The following is a 17199-nucleotide window of genomic DNA, read 5'->3' on the forward strand; positions in this document are numbered from 1 at the left end:
AGAAAAGACTGTGGCAGACCAACAGAGGATTTAATGCAACCCAGTTAGAAAATCTAAACCATCTTATTCACCTCCTGTAACTTTCTTTCCTCATTGCTGAAGTTGTCGAGCTGTCCGCTGCTTCTAACATCAGGTATATCCTGCCACAGGGCAAAGGCAGAGCCTCGTGAGGAGCGAAAGGAGCTGGAGGGAGACAGATTAGATGGAGACGGTGTCCCATCTGACCCCTCGTCCCTGAGCCCCTCCTCCTCTGTGCCTGGCTCCTTCCCCTGCTGCCTCTGGATCTCCCTGTTAATGGCGACATCACTGTATTCCTGGTACAGAATTGCTGCAGGAGTCACAACACAGATGCAGAAAATGAGAAAGGTGGTAACAGCAAAATCGAGTCAACACATAAGTAGCTACAATAAATAGAAACATAAATATCACAAAGAAACCTTACAACTAGGCAAAAACCGGGACAAGCGGTTCGAACTAGGAATAGATGGAAGTGTGCCCAAGTCGTCTTCTATGGATTTCTTTCGCATTCTGTGAAGAAAATGTTAAATAGCATCAAGACATTTAGTCTTTACAATTTTATGATAAAGTATATCAGATCCATATTTACCCAAGTTTTGAGTTCCATCGATGTGAAGGCATCCCATTGTCACTGCTGGGCAGAGGAGGCGCAGGTCCTACAGGACTGTGGGGGGCGCTGTCACTAGAACCTCCTGAACTGCGGTGCTTGGAGTTAAACTTATCTAGATAAGACACAAGATAGAAGAGACCATATATATTATAGGGCTCAAATATACTGTCATTGTTTTTTTTTCTATTCTGTAGTATTTTGAAATGAATTTATTAGATTAGAGGTGAGACATGATAGGAAACGAGGAGTAATAGTGAGGGAAAAGGAAACAAATGTGTCCAGCTGGACACCACAATCACCTGGTCAGTGTCGGTCAGTGACGGTCAGTGACAGGTGCACATTTATCCAAGTCTGTTTTGGACTACCTTTCAAAGAAACATGACTGGTGTTTGCTCATGTGACTACTCACAGTCAGGGTTGGAGCTGAGGCTGTTGGAGCTCTGCCTGTCTCTGGAGGCTACCCGTGCAGACAGCGACTTCCCCAGCTTCAGGGTGAAGGAGTTCTTTCTCTGAGACAGCTGCAGTCGAGATATTAGCTCTGATGCTGAGAAACGCCGCCGCTCTTGGTCCCCTTGACGGGCCCGTGGCAAAAAGCTCAGTCCTGTGGCACTAGATGTTTCTGCACTTCCTGTCTCGCCGTCTTCCTCTACCCCAGTTACTGAGTCCTCGACTATGTGCAGTGGTTCTGCAGGCAGACTAAAAAGTTCATTTTGACTGCCGTGTGAGAGATCTGCAGGGCTGTCTGTGGATGAAGGGCTTGAAATGGCCTCCATAGAAGATATCCCGCTGAGGTCCTCCTCCAGGAAAGATGCAAAAGGTCCAGGGAAGATGTACTCTGCATCCAGGATTGGACTGTTGAGAGAATCATCACTTGGGCTTTCTGGGGAATAAACCTGCATCTTTCGCCCTGGAAACAAGAAAAGAACTTAATTAGATAAAGAAGAGAGCCTCTAAAGCCTGATTTGTCAACTGTGTCCATGTTAAAATGAACTGCACACTCACGGATGGACTTCTGTTTCAGTGAACCCTGTGAGGTTCTCCTCTGTGGCTGGCAGGAGTCTGGGCTCTGAAACCCAGGACCTTCAGATGATGGAGAGCAAGGTAACTGAGATTCCCAGGAGTCTCTGTTTGTGTATAGAGAGGACAGAGGGAAGGACAGAGGGAGGCTAAGAGCTGCATGGAGAGGACGACAAACTGTTGTGACAGTTCGTGACTTTTCAGTTTGTCCTTGCGAAGAAGTCCTGGTGCCATTATGAGATTCATGGTCACCATCATCCACAGCTGTGTGAGAGTCCAGTGTTGTTTCATGTTCACTGTCTGCTGTGTGGCAGCCGTTCTGTAGCTCATTCAGTTCATTTAGCGTGTGTCTGAAACCATTCAGCGGCAGGGAGTGCGTTGTACATTCTGCATCTGGAATAACAGTTGGCCTCGGAGAACCCAGCGCATTTAACTTAGGAGTCAAGTCAATAAAAGCCAGTGTTTCCTGCTGGCACACGGCAACATGCTTGTGATGGCAGGAATGAAGAAGAGGCCTGTCCTCCTGGGCCTCACTCAGAGTCTGGGACTCTCCAGAGCCAGGGATCCACATGCTGGGACTCTCTCCTCTGCAGTGAAAAGTGTGAAGGTGCAGTTGGAAATCAGGAAAAGGTGAGAATCCATACCCAGGGAGCATGGCTGGACGAATGCATGGGAGCTGTAAAAGTGGGAAAATAAAAACATATATTCAAGCTCTACTAGTGTGTGTTACCATGAAACACTAAAGACTAAGGTTCACAAGCTTTTGTCAGGCCTGTGATTAAGCTTTAAACACCAAGAGCCAATCAAAGAGGGAAAAAACAGCCTACACATGGCTCACAACAGCCTGACACTATTGTGTTACCACTGAAGGAAGAAGATAGTGCACATTCTGTTTGGTGATAAAAACAGAGCTGTCTAAAATCAACAAGGGACAAAACAACTGGAATGATTCCTCAAGAAACCAACCGGTGTCTTGGTATAAACCAATACAGCAACAAACCACTCACCCTGTAATCAAACACAGTCGACTGAACTGTGCAACTTGCCTGAGGTTTGCACAGACTCGACTGTGATGCAGTGTTTTCAGCTGGACTGAGCAATGAGCAGCGTTATGTCAGTTTAATGACTTTCTAAAATGGCTTCAGTACATTTTTGGGATTCATGCATGCACACACTGAACACACACTCAACCCTGGAACTATTGACACACGCAGGATGTTTCCCAGTCAAACCTGGTCTGTGCACACAGGGACACACAGTAACACACACACTAAGTTTAGTGCTGTGTGTCTCCTGAGCCGTGTCTTCCTGCTTTAATTAAAGACCACTCTGCACACAGCATTCAGCCCCTGTACTTAACTAACACACACACAGAAACACACACACACGGCAGCTGCAGACAGAAATCCCACAACAGACGAACAGACAAGAGGAAGAGGGCACATCCTCAGCACTCTCACTTTTGACCTCAGATCTGTACTCATCTATCACTGTGCTTGGTTTACCCTTTTGACAGGCTGTGCTAGCTAGCGGTCACATTGTCTGACTGGATATTTACAGTGGACGCCTGTTAAACCCCAGCAGCAGGTCGTAAAGTTAGCTCTCCTGACAGGCTGTTTAAACACACACCAGTGGAGCGCAGGCTCTTCTTACCCTCCTGCTTCCTGAGCAGGTAATCCTTAACTGACTTAACTATGGGGTAAAATGAACTGTGCACAGCAGCATACAACACACTCAGTCTCACGTGCACAGGGTGCATTCAGCTTTATATTTTCTACTCAGTCCCATTTTCTTTTATATTCAAATTACTGTGGCTCCCAACACCTATTGACTAAAAGAGGCTGTTGTAGACAGTATTTCTGTTGTTTTGCAATTCAATATTTGGGTCAGTGTTTGTTTTCCAAGGTAATATTTCTTACAGTTGTGTGTTTATGTTAATTGTCACACTATGTAGCATCAGCCTATCATTACTGCAATAAACTATTTTCAGTGTAGTCTCCCTGTGTGAATACAAGTTGTTTCCTGGTTAGAAACTGCCAAAACAAAGCAACACATGCCCTCAAATATATATATATGACTGGAATGGATTAATCAACAGCTTCATGGTTAACCATCAGGCTATAAATTTCAGCAACTGATAAACAATGTGTTACTTTTTTGTTTTCTCAACTGTTGCCAAAGCTGCTCCTGTAGCTTCCATCTCTTTCCCCTGTGAGGAGCCATTATCTACCAAAAACTACACTTTAAAAGTCAAGTGATTTCAGGCTGCACACTGGTATTTTTAGGCACACTTCAGTTTATCGTTGTTCCCCTGTAAAACACTACATGCTCGTCTCAACACACTGTATGCTGTGTAATTTGGGGCACAGAGAAAGTTACACTGCCAATGTTAATTGTTAACTTTTATCTCTTTTATCTATTTGTTCTCTCTCTCTCTCTCTCACACATACTCACATTCACACTCACACTCACACTCACACACACACACACACACACACACACACACACACACACACACACACACACACACACACACACACACACACACACACACACACACACACACACACACACACACACACACGATAATTCTAAGAAATTATACCCTTCAAGTCATGCAATTTATTTCTAATCTACAGTTTAATCATTATACTGACACTGTAAATATTTATGAACTCATATATTTTACATTATATTATAGTATCACATTAATCTGTACACCTGTACTTTACATGTGAAGTTTCCTGAACATACGTTGTTTCACAGACTGGAAATCATAGTTTACCATCATTTTTAGTGAGCACACACGTGCTGTATGCTGTGAATACGAGGCTGCTGAAAAGCCACACCTGTTCTTATAGCAAAGGTACGTAGACCAGTCTTTCTCTGTTTCTCTCCTACACACACACACACACACGAATGCCAGTACAAACGGTTACCTGTTCCTTGCAGCAGACAAAGGCAGCCTTTATCTGTGTACCTGGGCCAGGTTGCCCTAAGCACGGGACACCTGAGAGGGTGTGGGAACTGCTTATGCTGATCCACTCATATGGTGCAGCCACTGAGCCATATAAACACACTCAGACCACTGCTGCATAATGACACAAGCTTATTGGTGTCTGGATGTGATTACTTGCTGGTTAAACTGTAATCTTGCTTTAGATGTACAGTGTTATCTAAACTTTACTTACTCCCATCTATAGTCTGTCATATGAGCTGGAATATAAATGATTTCCCTGTTTACAGTGTATTGTCTAGAAAACACTTTAATTTTCATGATTATCTTGTTTTCAGTTCTGCCCTAATGAATGCATGTTCACATAATCCTCCACCAACAGCCAAGCTGTCATAAATCAACATGCCCTTTCTAGAAAATTAGTTATCTGTTCATTTGATCAAGAAACCTCAAAGATCCTAAAAACTGACAATAAGCCTCACCACATTTATCAAAACATGAAAGCATCCGATTACACGTACAGCACATTCCTCAAGCTGATACAATTATATCACACTATTAAAATTTCAGTTCCAAAGACATGTAATTTCCCTTGTCATAGCAGGGTGTTATTTGTGACTGTTATGGACTTTGCTGCCAGTGTTTCCCCCTGTAATTTCACTAGGCTGCTGTAAGACAGCGTGTCTGCATACAGCAGTTAATGAATGGCACTCCTGCATGCCTTTAATGCCAGCAGCCATACGAAGAGCATTTTTAATTGTGACATTCTTCATCTGCGAGGTCTCGGAAAGATCCTTTAATGAAGTGTATCTCATAAATATGCGCATAAATCCATTGCTGATTCAACTTTATGACAGAGGCAAATGTTGTGTAATTGCATAATTAAAGATTGTTTGATGTTTGCCATTTGGGAGATGCGGATGTTAAACAAATGGATTCACTGCTGGAGTATTCTCTTCCAGTCTATTAGGGAGTGGGATGGCACCTGATCTAAAGAGACAGAATGGACGATGGTGATTTCTTCACCGATAACAATGGTCACTGTATATACCTGGGTGCAGCTGATAAAAGTTGTCAGCCTATGCGTAGGTGTGGGTTTACTGTGGATAAATGATTGATATGTCTTTCTGAGAGAGCCAATCACAGCTTTGTAGGCAGGACTAAGGAGACAGACACCCTCTCTTGCTGTAGTAGAGCCACAAAAATATCAACATCAATGAAAAATATGCAAAGTACAATTACAGAAACTGTCTGAATTTCAAGTCTTTCCTATGTGGTGATGGTTAAGCTGCATATTCTATACTGTAATCATGGTGTCTATGGTTTGACTGTGTGGGACCTTTGTTACATGTTGTTCCTCCTCTTTCCCCTAGTTTCCTGTCACATGTCTGCTGTCAAATGAAGACAAAAACAACCCCAAAACCTAACAAGATCCTAACAATCTGTGTTACATCAGGAAAGCTGGGAACTCAGTTTGATGGTCAAACTACAGCACAAGCTTTTTTTTTTTTTTATGCAACAGAAAATGTGAGTATGTCAGATCATACTGTTTCATTTAAAGGGTGATACTAAGGGGAGTAGTTTGCAGTGTTAAGGTGAAAATGGTTAAAATGTGGATGTTCAGCATCACATCGAACTGATCAGAGTGTGGAACCTACAAGAAGAGAAACCTCCTTTGGAAAATCATAGTCTGCTCCTTCCCCCACACTTTCTGTCTATGAGCGTGAGTCTGGCATGTTTGGTCAGACAGGCCAGAGTGTCCTAACAGTGTGGTGTGAGCAGCTCATGTGTGCGTGTGAGATCACAGTTTAACTTGGTCACATCTGACCACTAATTGCCAAGCAACGGACTAAAGAGCCCAGCACTGTCTGCTGAGGGAAGACATGACATCACTCAGCGTCACTTCTCATGTTTTGTGAAAGTAGTTTTTGAAATGTTTTTCAATCAGAGCTGGGACAGTTTTGACTCTAATTCCAGTTAAATGAATGACAAGAATAGTTGTTGCTTCTTGTTGGCAAAGTAACAAAGTTTATACAATGTGATGTAATAAAGTTATTAGTGTTTGTGCTACTTTTCAGCACAGAATCCATTAACATCTTCTTGTGTTTACTGAGGCTCTAAACTTATGATGAGATATTACAGCCTCCTGGGGAGCTGCAGCTTCAAACTCTAAACATTAAATCTTAAAGGCTGCTGGTTGTGCTGCTCTTCCATACAATTATTCTGATGCATATTATGTGTTGTTGACTAAATTCAGACATTACACTATACGTTCCTATGCTTTCCAATCAGTAGGTTTTTTTTTTTGTAAGTAAATGATGTGGCTATGAAAAATCATAATTACACTTTTTCCATGTCTCTTCTTATATAATCATCTTATATTATTCACCCAAAAATATCTGAAATGAAAGTCTGATCTAAATCAAACCACCTCAGCAAGAATTTAATCCCAACCACAGAAAACACACCAGATGTCAAGGTGCTGCACTAATCTGAGTTCTGTTTTTGTAAGATCACTCTCCTGAATGGTGTGAAAATGTTTAAGTGAATTCAGTTCGTTCCTCTTCCAGCCTCCATCCAATGAGACAGGTGAGCACCACAGAGGGTGCAGAGGAGGCGGGTGAGGACGGTTACCCAACTGTGTACACATGGTGCAGGTCCTCCTAATCCTATTCTACAGCCTGAGGCAACTTACCCACAGACTTCTGAGACACAGTAAAGAGGCATACTGACAACCTGGCTTACAGTCACCACAGAGCTATGACAAAGACAGCACACCTGAATGTGTGTATTTGAGAGATGTGATCAGCCTTCAACTGAAAGTGACAAGAAACACAGAGCCCTTCCCTGACCTTGTCTCACCCAGCAGCACAGACAGAAACACACAAACAGCAATGTCTCGTTTTAGAGCCTGAAAAAATGGCCACTATCTCACATGTAAACGTCGAGACTTATGGACCTTTAACCTCCCCCTTCTCCCTTCCATAACAACTGCAGTCAGATAAGCTCACACGCAGGAGACACAGCCAGGGCAGCAAAGACACAAAGGAGCTATTGACAGACGTATGGAAATAACCTGATCTAATTATGGTGCTTCATCAAGCTGCAAAAGCTACCAACTCGATGCAGGACCACAGATCCAACACACAGTAAATCCAACAAATCTCATAATCAGTAGTTTCAGACAAACAAAGGTTATTTGTATGCAATGAGATTCTAAGAAAAGGAGTGCTGATTTAGGATGTTTTGGCAGGTTGCATGAACCTCTAAAAATCCATTAGATTTCTTAAATCTGTGATCTGATACAGGACGGTACTACAGGGATTCTGGCACAACATAAGAAACAAAAAAAAAAACAAAAAAAACAAAACTCCAAACTTTGACGTCTCACTAGACTCAATAGATTTTACAGTATGTTCCTAAAGACATAAACATCAAAGACTTAAGATATGTCCAATGTTTTCTACTTATGATAACTATAAACTGAAAGTAGGCCACTCTCACCAAACATAACTAAAGACTAAAATCAAGCAAACATGGAGTAAATGACAGATTACTGTCATGTATGCTACTGTGGTATTATATCTGACACTATGAATGTCTCAAAAGATCTAGATTTATGTATTTCTAGTAGTAAATACCAACTCTGTTTAATGTCAGAAATCCAACATATTAGGATTATATCTTAACCTTAATATCTTTAATATACCTCAGCCCATCAGCAAAATAGTATGTTAACAAATAATTCAACATGTGTCCGTTCAATTTTTGGAATAAACTGAAAGCCAATATGTAATTTGCCAAATGGGCCCATCCTCACACAAGTCACATGATTCACTGGGTGACATGTTCCTTTAGTAGCATGGACGCAGAGAGATGTGCCAATGCACTGTTTGTATTGTTGACAATGAGAAAATGTAGCAGATCAAAAACCATATACTTTATGTTTATGCTAAACAAAGACGCTAAACCTTATCTGACCAGTCATATCAGCACTTGCAGTTTTGTAGTAAGTCACATTAAAAGAAGGTGCGTCTGCCATTCATGTATCTGCAGGTTTTTTTCTGGTTTAAATTAGTTGAAAAGGAGGAGGCAGGGTTTGCTGTGCTCAAACTGTCAGTCAGAGCACTTTGATTCCAATCTGAACCAGTGCCACCGAGCTCTCAAGAGGCTGACCTATTTTACTGCTGATGCATCTGCATTCATCTGCTCATGTTCACTCGCGCTCTATTCCTCACTGTTTTCTAGCTCTCTGCTCCACTTTGTCCCAGCTGAGCACCAGCGTTTCTCCTCCCCCCCCCCCCCCCCCCGGCCCCTCCTCCTCCTCGCTTTTATTATCTGGACAGGTATGGACAAGTCATCCACTGGGCTGCCTGTTGTTTTGAAATGTGATAAGGTAAAAGTGGAACACACCTAACAAACTGACCATCAAGAAACAACTCTGCTTTAGCCCAGAGCTAAAGCTATAAACTATTCAAAACCTGCAGTGAATACCGGCGCTGTCAAGAGGATTAGAGCGATGAATTAAAAGACAGCTGAGAAGCCTGGAAGACACTGAAAAAGTTGCTGTTGCATGTGAGAGCAACACCTGGTTTATACTGTTTTGTTTTTTATTAGAAGACTGAAGACACACAAAAACAAGCATCTTAGTGAAAAAGCAACATCTTCTGAGCCAGAAACCTTTTCTCTAACATGATTATAAACAGGCACAGCATTGTATGGCCCCAGTCACTGTGTGAACTAACCTGAAGGCTACAGTGCTAGACAGTCGTGCAGCAACACAGTCAGGGTAGTGCTCGGCACACGTCGCCTCTGGGCTAGACTTTTAACCTTCTGTCTGCTTTAACCTTCAGGAAGGGGCCAAATACTCTGACACAAGGATTAACTCATAATGACTGTCTGTGCACTGCTCCCAAAAAAGGGCAAAGAATTAGAGATCTCTGTTTAACTTGGACAATTTGACCTGTAAATCAAAGGAATGTACAGGTTTTAAACCAGTAGGTGGTTTGTATAATCGTCCAGGTTCGAAAAAGTTCATGTCGGACTGTACTAAAGAGGGGCCGAGCCTTCTGACACACACTTCTCCACATCCTCTCAATAACTTGGCAAACTCATTCCCTGAATTTGATCACTAACCCACAGCTGGAGACTAACAGAGAAAGTCAGCTACACATGTGCAAGTGCAAGGACTGCTATTATGGGCTATTATGTAAAGTGAAGAAAGCGACTAAGCCTCATGAAAAAATATGTGTGACTGATGTTTAAAGGTTGTTTTCAGTCAGTGATGCCTAATGATTTTAGCCTAGTTCTGATGAAAACAGGCCAGTGCAAAACACAGAGCACGGAGTCAGTTTCAGGTTAGCAGCTGAAAGTGTGAGTGCTCAGGTAGTTTTGCAGGAGAGCTTAGCTGGAGGAGGTGGAGGAGGTACAGGGTGGAGTAGGGTGAGGTGTGGCATCTTCTTCCCACAGTGCACACGAACACACACACACACAAAGCTGCTGTCTGAGTGGCAGGTGATGGGACAGGTGCTGTCCAGACACACAGCAGGAAGTGGTGAGCTGAGTTATAAATCTGTGTGTGATATGAGCAGGCATGCAGAGTGAAATCCAACCTCCACTACTGTGTTACACATCAGAAATTTAATCACAGCTGAAGGAAATCAGTTCTCCTAAAATCCTTTTTCTAATTTGATGACTATACAAAAAATACTGTTATCAGAAGTCATCCATCATGCAGGGGATCTCCAGTGTGTAATTAAATGCAGTAAAAAGTTCAAGGTCCTGATTTATGCTTTGTACTGCTACACAGCTACCCAACGTGCAGCTGGTGTGTTTGTGTTAGATAATCCAGAAAAAAAAACACAGCCAGGTAGACTGTGTTGCAGTCAAAATATGTACTCTTCATACTCTCCATACACAGCAGCATCAATTCACATGACAACACACTTACTCATCAGGACGGCAGACAGAAAGCCAGCCACCACCTCAGCTCACCCTCTAACTGATGGTGTTTGAAAGTCATAGAAGAATAAGTCTGGAGGGTAACTATCTCTTTCAGTTTGTGTCACAATCACCACACTGAGAAGGAAGCAGCTTCAGCACAGTCTTATAGATCCAAATGTTTGGCTGCTGACTGTGAAATTACTGTTTGTTGTTTATCTCTAATGAAGTGAGGACAATGAACAGCTCAGCCATGAGTGAACAGACAGTGAGACAGGGTGGGAGAAAACCGTACTACTGTGTCCTCCTTCTGGTAAACATACATGTAGAGTGTATATAAAATCTTTAACACACACACGCAATGTATAAGAACACACACACACACACACGCACACGCACACGCACACACACCTCAGTCATTAACCTGAGGCTCTATTTTCACCTGGAGCTACAGGCAGAAAAAGTCTTATGCTAAAATGTCCCCAAAAGGAGAAGAGAACAGGCAGGGAGAGCTGCTTTGCCAAGTTTCAGCCATGTACAGTTTTTAACCACCCCACATCCAACATATTCCAGACATGCACTTACCTGCCCTGGTCTGCAACAACGCACTGCTGCACTGTAACCATCACATGCAAGACTCACTTCACTCCATACTGCCTAAGGAGCTCTGGAAACATTACTGATGCAAGCAGCAACTTCTACCAAGAGAATAAATAAATAGAGAAGCTAATGATACCACAGGCAGGATACATGCATCTAATCAAGCTGGATATTTGCAACTTCTGTGCTGCAGGAAAACACTGATAAAACTGTCACATTTTACATTTAGTCCTGTATTCCACCGATTCAGGATTTAGGTTATTAGTGAAGATAAAAAAAAACATCCAGGCCAACTGAGGTCTGACAACCCCATCACATGGTCTTATTGTTCCCTGTGCCCTACAAAGAAACAGTATCTGCCTTTGTTTTCACAGCATATACACTGTAAAATAAATGCAATGCACCTGACAAACTGGACAGCACAAGATTCTCGATGGTGCACCATGCAAAGCACAGCCTACACTCTCAGCCAAACAACACAGGTCAACGTTCAGTCCCAGCAGCAAAACTCTTCAACTTGGAGCAAAAACACTGACGAAGACAGAAAGTATGTATAGATTTCTTTGTTTTGCTACTTTTTACGTGTAAGAGTTAGTATTTGTGTTTTCCAGTACTGTACCTCATTGGCGTTATCAGCCTAGTGTGGATGCTGAATGTTGGCCAGCAGCAGAGTGTGAATCCAGGCCATCCCAGGGTCAGTCCAAGCCACTCTGCTATCCATTGCTGCCTTGTGTTCCTCCCGGCTTCTTCCTCCCTTATCTTCTGTCAGCGTCTTAGTTTTTTCTTTTTCTTTTAGTACAGATCAGACTTTTGAAATCTGTGTTCTGCTGCCTAATTCTTCTCCTTGTTCTCCTCCCTGAGAAAACAAAAACAAGCTGAAAATCAGCCACCACTTGCTGCTCTCAGAGCTGCTTACAATGCAGATCCCCCCTCTAAGCTCCTCTGCTCTCCCTTCCCTCTCTTTCCTTTTCCCTCCCTCTGCTACTGTTGGGGAAGTGCTCTCTCATTTTCTTTCTTTCTCCTCCCCCTCTCTTGCCCTTCCTCTAACTTTAATAGTTTAGTGTGTCATTTCAGAACCTGCTATGAGACAGAGAGAGAGAGAGAGAGAGAGAGAGAGAGAGAGAGAGAGAGAGAGAGAGAGAGAGAGAGAGAGAGAGAGAGAGAGAGGAGGGAACAGACAGTTTGAAAGAAAAACACTGCTCCTCGTGAAAGCGAATACAAGTAAAAATGTGCATGGAAGCGCATGAACTGTGTTTTATGTGTATTTTCACATACAAATTAAACACAAGAAACAATCCATGTTTGCAAAACTGCATATTTGCAGGTATTGCTCTGTGCATCACTGTGTGAACAGATCCAACTCTCGAAATGCCTGGGGCTGTGTGTATGTGTGCAGCTTTCACTAAATGTCAGTGTGAGTTGCTGACAGAAAGAAGCTGCTAAGGCATGCTTGAACTCTCATCCCTCTCAGTGCACCCTGCCTGCTGTCGTATTAAAAATGTTCACTAATCAAACATGAAAAGAATGGTGGTGGGTGGGGTCTGAGGTCACATCAGGATAGTAGTTTATGCAGCAGTAGTGGAGGTCTAATTATCCCCATTCTTGTTAGAGGAAAACAGGTCACTAAAGGGTTGGGAGTTTTCCTTTTAACTATTCTTGCAGAGAAAAGCATTTTTGTGGCAATACTAGGGAGCAATAAAAATCGATTTGAAATTAGCCAAATAACTTGAGGTGCATTTGGTTGATACTTAATACTCGCTTTTTGAATTCCCCTTAAATAACTTTAAAGCTGCACCCACTGGTATACTTACATAACCATTTATGACATGATTATGTGTAATGTGAAAGGGGTCCACAGCAGATTATCACCCTGGAGGTACACACATCTCTACAGAACCTTTTAACTGATTGTTTTGGATTTCCAGCTTGTAAACTCAGCTCTCATCAACCCTGAATCCAGAGGCAGCTGTTTAGAGCAAAAAGCTAAAACTGAAAAGCTGCCTGCCCAGCACCATGTGGTAGAAAAATAAAAGTGAGGGACCAGCCGGTTGAATCCACTGGGACCTGCAGCTGAAGAATCAGGAAAGAAATTGACTAGTGTTGAAAGATTAAAACGGTGACAAACAAGCATGACATATTGACACTGTTTAGAAACACTGGAGTCTCCATTAGAGTTTAAAATAAGGTTTTGAGGGTTTGAACAATGCTTGACTGTATAGAATGAGCTTCAGTGAGTATTAATGGAGTTACAATATGAATATTTAGGAAATGATGCTGTATTAATTCTATATTTTGTTCTGTTTTCAATGTTAAATTTTAATATTATAAAAACTACGCACATGGAGCTCTGCAATAATTATATATTAATAATATTCAATAAATATTCACTTAAATTGTATCCTGATTATTTTTATGATTCAGTGCTTAAAAATGTAACGACTGCAATGAACATCAGCTTGACGCCAACATCAGCGTCCCATGTGACACATATTCAACATGATACTAACATACAGTATCATGCCATTGACTTCAAATGTTCCACCCAACTTTAGAGTATATCAGTATTACATTTAGATTCTCAGTGCATCAGCCTCACCAGAAGTGAAAACAAAAGGCCAATCTCCTTCATAATGCTGCACTGTTACCTTGTGGCTGAATTGGCTCTGTTTCACAGTCTGTGCATGTGAGCGTCTCCCTCCTAACTCCAGCAGTCGGTGAATAAGCCAGCCGGTGTCCACAGTGCATACCTGTGTTCACTGACATGTACTAACTCACTCTTCCCGCAGGCCAAGGCAGAGGAACGCACAACAATCATAACAATCGTAAGATGAATGTGGCCAAGAGAGAGAGAAAAAAAAAGGAGGAATAAAGACAATTTAATAAAAAAAAAAAAAGGAATGAGAGTGAAATAAGAGACGGGGGGGGGGGGGCTGAGGGAGAGAGAGAGGTGAAAACAGCTGAAGAAAGGTGAGAGGGAAGAGAAGTTAAAGAGGAGAGGATACAAAAGTCAGTAGTTGCCTAGGGCCACAGTTATTGATAGAGTGTGAGATGGGAGGAGGTAAAGGAAGAGAGAAATCATTAACGAACACCTGTCTGTTTCTGACTCCTAATAAATCAGCGTCCTCGTTCCTTGTCTGCAGGTCTTTTTGGTCTGTGAAGGAGGTAGTGTTCTCTCAGACGGAGAGGGGGGGGATGCTGTGAGATGGAGAGGAGAAAAAAATGAAGGGGATTGACAACATTTAGAGTTCATCCCTAAAGTACAGTATATCCCCACTGAGTCATCAGTATTTCAGAAGCCCAAGCTGAAGAGGCATTTGCATTCATCAAACGAGATTTACTTTCACCTAAAAGATCTAAAACGCAATTTCACACGCAACATATGGCCCATATCAAGTTTTCACTCTTTTTTACAATACTGTACATCAGCAACACAAAATAAAGGCATACTCAGCATTCCTGGACAACAAACATTTACAGTATCAATATGTGCATGTACATATACATTTACATTGTAGACACACAAACTTTTTTCACTCATATTGAAGACAACTAATAATGTATGTAACGTTAACAGGACAGCCAGCGCATGATCCAACCCTAAAATTAGAGAGATCAAAACATGTGGTTTGCCATCTTACACTGGTTGCCATGAAAAGGTGTACTTTAGCCTCAGGTCAGAGATCGGCAATAACAAAAAACCCAAATTAAACTGTATTTAGAAAAGTACTCCACTGATTTTACATAAGATTAGTTTTCCTGTTTGATGTTATCTGTTGCTCTGGCATAGATCTGTCAAACCTGAGACAATAACCATCAGGAATGTCAGATATTTAAGAGAAAGCCTGTGTTACAAACTGGAGACGTGAAGCTTGAAACAACTTTCCCTACTGTAAATACACAAAGTACTGAACAAAACACTGAGCTGAACATAACAACTTCATTCAAAACTGACAATGATGTTTTTTATTCTTTATACTGTGTTTATTTCCTAAAAATATCAGTGAGTAGTGGTTTCCTATTAAAATGCACCTTTTTTTCAATCTACACAGGTTTGTAACTTTGAGCCTTTCACCAAACTAGAGCAGCTGGGACAGTTTACTGTTAAAGTTTCAGTATATGTACGTGCATTCCTGCCAAGACAAAAAAATAAATCAATCCCTCTGTTACAACATCATGCTCTGGTAAAGCTTAAGTAACTAAGCAATTATCAAATTGCGGGCTAAACTGATTACACTAATCAGATTGATAAGACATTTTAGTTGCTGTAGGTCAGTGTTGGGCCCTTATTGGATCAAAGACACGTGAAGATGTGAAGAATTTGAATAGGCCTAGAAATAATGTAAGTCACAGCCTGAAAATGTTGGTGAAGTCAAAACGTGGGTGAAGTGAGTTCATCCTCCATCATACTCCTGCTTATCATAATATCTGTGCAGAAGTATGCATAAGTAAATGAAAACTGAATCCCAGTGCAAAAAAAAAAAAATTCTGCACAGGATAAAAGTTCATTCATGTTCTCCCAGATGCAAAAGAGTGTCTTTTATTCCTCTGGTACTATCTCCCACCACTCCTTTTCCACGCTTGAGGCCTAACTCATGTTTCCAAAGGACGCGTCGCTTGCTTCAGGGGAGGCAGTGCAGTTGGGTTTGGACACAGAAGGAATGGGGAAGGAACAGAGAGAGGAGATAATTAGTTCTGTCAGACTACTGTAAAAGGTTTGCTGCTAAGCAGGAAGGCTTAATTGTATTCTGTCTGCTAGTGAGGCTAGAATATCAATGTCAGTTTCAAGTCTGTCAGCTAAGTAAGTCACAGTATATTCAGCCTACCTTAGCATAAAGCCTGGAAACAGTCAAATGCTGCTCAGCTGGCTCTCTCTAAAGTTCAAAAATGTACTTATCAGCACCTTCACTTTTTCAGGTTGTGTTTCAAGTCTTTAAAGAAGAAGTTGGACATTTTGGGAAATCTTATCTTTCTTTAGTGAGATCAGAGGATTGATACCCCTCACATTTCTGTCTATTTAATATGCTGGAAAACAAGGGAAGCCTGTCTCTATACAAAGGTCAGTGTCAGTTCACTGACTAGGTTTTACAGTATGTTTGACTTTCTTAGCTATTCCTACCAGGCATCCAACACAGACTCCAGGAAGTTACTGGTCCCTGTTTCCTGCATTTGTGCTTAGCTAAGTTAAACAGCTCATTATATTTAAAGGGTAGACTCAAGAGTGGTATCAATCTTCTCATTGAACTTCTTTCCAATGACGGAATAAGGGTATGTGACTGTGCTGCGTTTTAGATTTTAGATTTAGTACCATTTTGAAGTCTAAAACAAACGGCTTTGTAACTGCGACATAGCCTGAAAATACAGCAATGAAATACTGAGCAGACAGAAAAACTCCAGTTTGCAAAACATGTAAACATGTTACTGCCCTTAAACGTAAAACTCCCCTGAGTGTGCAAACATGAGGAGCTGTAGTTTATGTTGAACACAGGGTTGGTCAGTAAGATAATACGGTGCTATTGCTTTAGCAAATTATGCTGTTGAGAATACTGTGGAACACTGTTAATTAATCAATTTGATTGTTTTACTTTAATTTGCAATAACTGAAATTATATATTTTTTGCCCATAGAGTGAGAGCGTGTGTGGTTGTTAGCGATGGACTGGTGACCTGTCCAGGGTGTACCGTTGCCTTTTGCCCGAAAAGAGCTGGGATCGTCTCCAGCAGATCCCTGTGACCCTAAATAGGAATAGGTGTGTATAGATAATGGATGGATGAAATTATTTTTACCCTGTCATGCAGCCCTAGTTCAGTCACAGTTTGCATGCAGTGCCACCTCATCTGTCCCACTACAAACCAACTCCAAAACAGAGACATGAGTGGGCCAACTAATAATTTATGAGCCCTGACACCTTTATGATTAATATATAACTCCTGTAAAAATAATCTCTGGTGCAATCCACAAACCTTGTCCACCTCTGGGCCCCTGTCTTTTGCAGATATTTTATATCACATATTTGATTAAATGTTTTCTCAAATTTTGAAAATTCAAATTTGATTTAAAA

At 41.7% G+C, this 17199-nt stretch overlaps 1 protein-coding gene across 3 annotated transcripts in view; it reads right to left on the minus strand.

The window, feature by feature from the left end:
* arhgef19 (Rho guanine nucleotide exchange factor (GEF) 19) overlaps positions 1-17129 on the minus strand; it is a 21377-nt gene extending 4248 nt beyond the window's left edge. The window contains exons 1-8 of one of the 3 annotated variants that reach the window (XM_026331999.1): positions 14231-17129; positions 13787-13917; positions 11761-11997; positions 1631-2321; positions 1038-1535; positions 608-740; positions 443-528; positions 72-328 (exon numbers count right to left, since the gene is read on the minus strand). In XM_026331999.1, the coding sequence (XP_026187784.1) occupies positions 72-328; positions 443-528; positions 608-740; positions 1038-1535; positions 1631-2300 (1644 nt within the window). In that variant the 5' untranslated portion in view covers positions 2301-2321; positions 11761-11997; positions 13787-13917; positions 14231-17129. Of the gene's footprint in view, positions 1-71; positions 329-442; positions 529-607; positions 741-1037; positions 1536-1630; positions 2322-11760; positions 12109-13786; positions 13918-14230 lie in introns of those variants that run through there. The other 2 variants (XM_026332000.1, XM_026331998.1) reach the window with 2 other exon arrangements.
* Between the last annotated feature and the right edge of the window lie 70 nt (positions 17130-17199).

This window comes from Mastacembelus armatus, chromosome 7 (assembly GCF_900324485.2).
Source record: "Mastacembelus armatus chromosome 7, fMasArm1.2, whole genome shotgun sequence".
In the NCBI taxonomy this organism is placed as follows: Eukaryota; Metazoa; Chordata; class Actinopteri; order Synbranchiformes; family Mastacembelidae; genus Mastacembelus; species Mastacembelus armatus.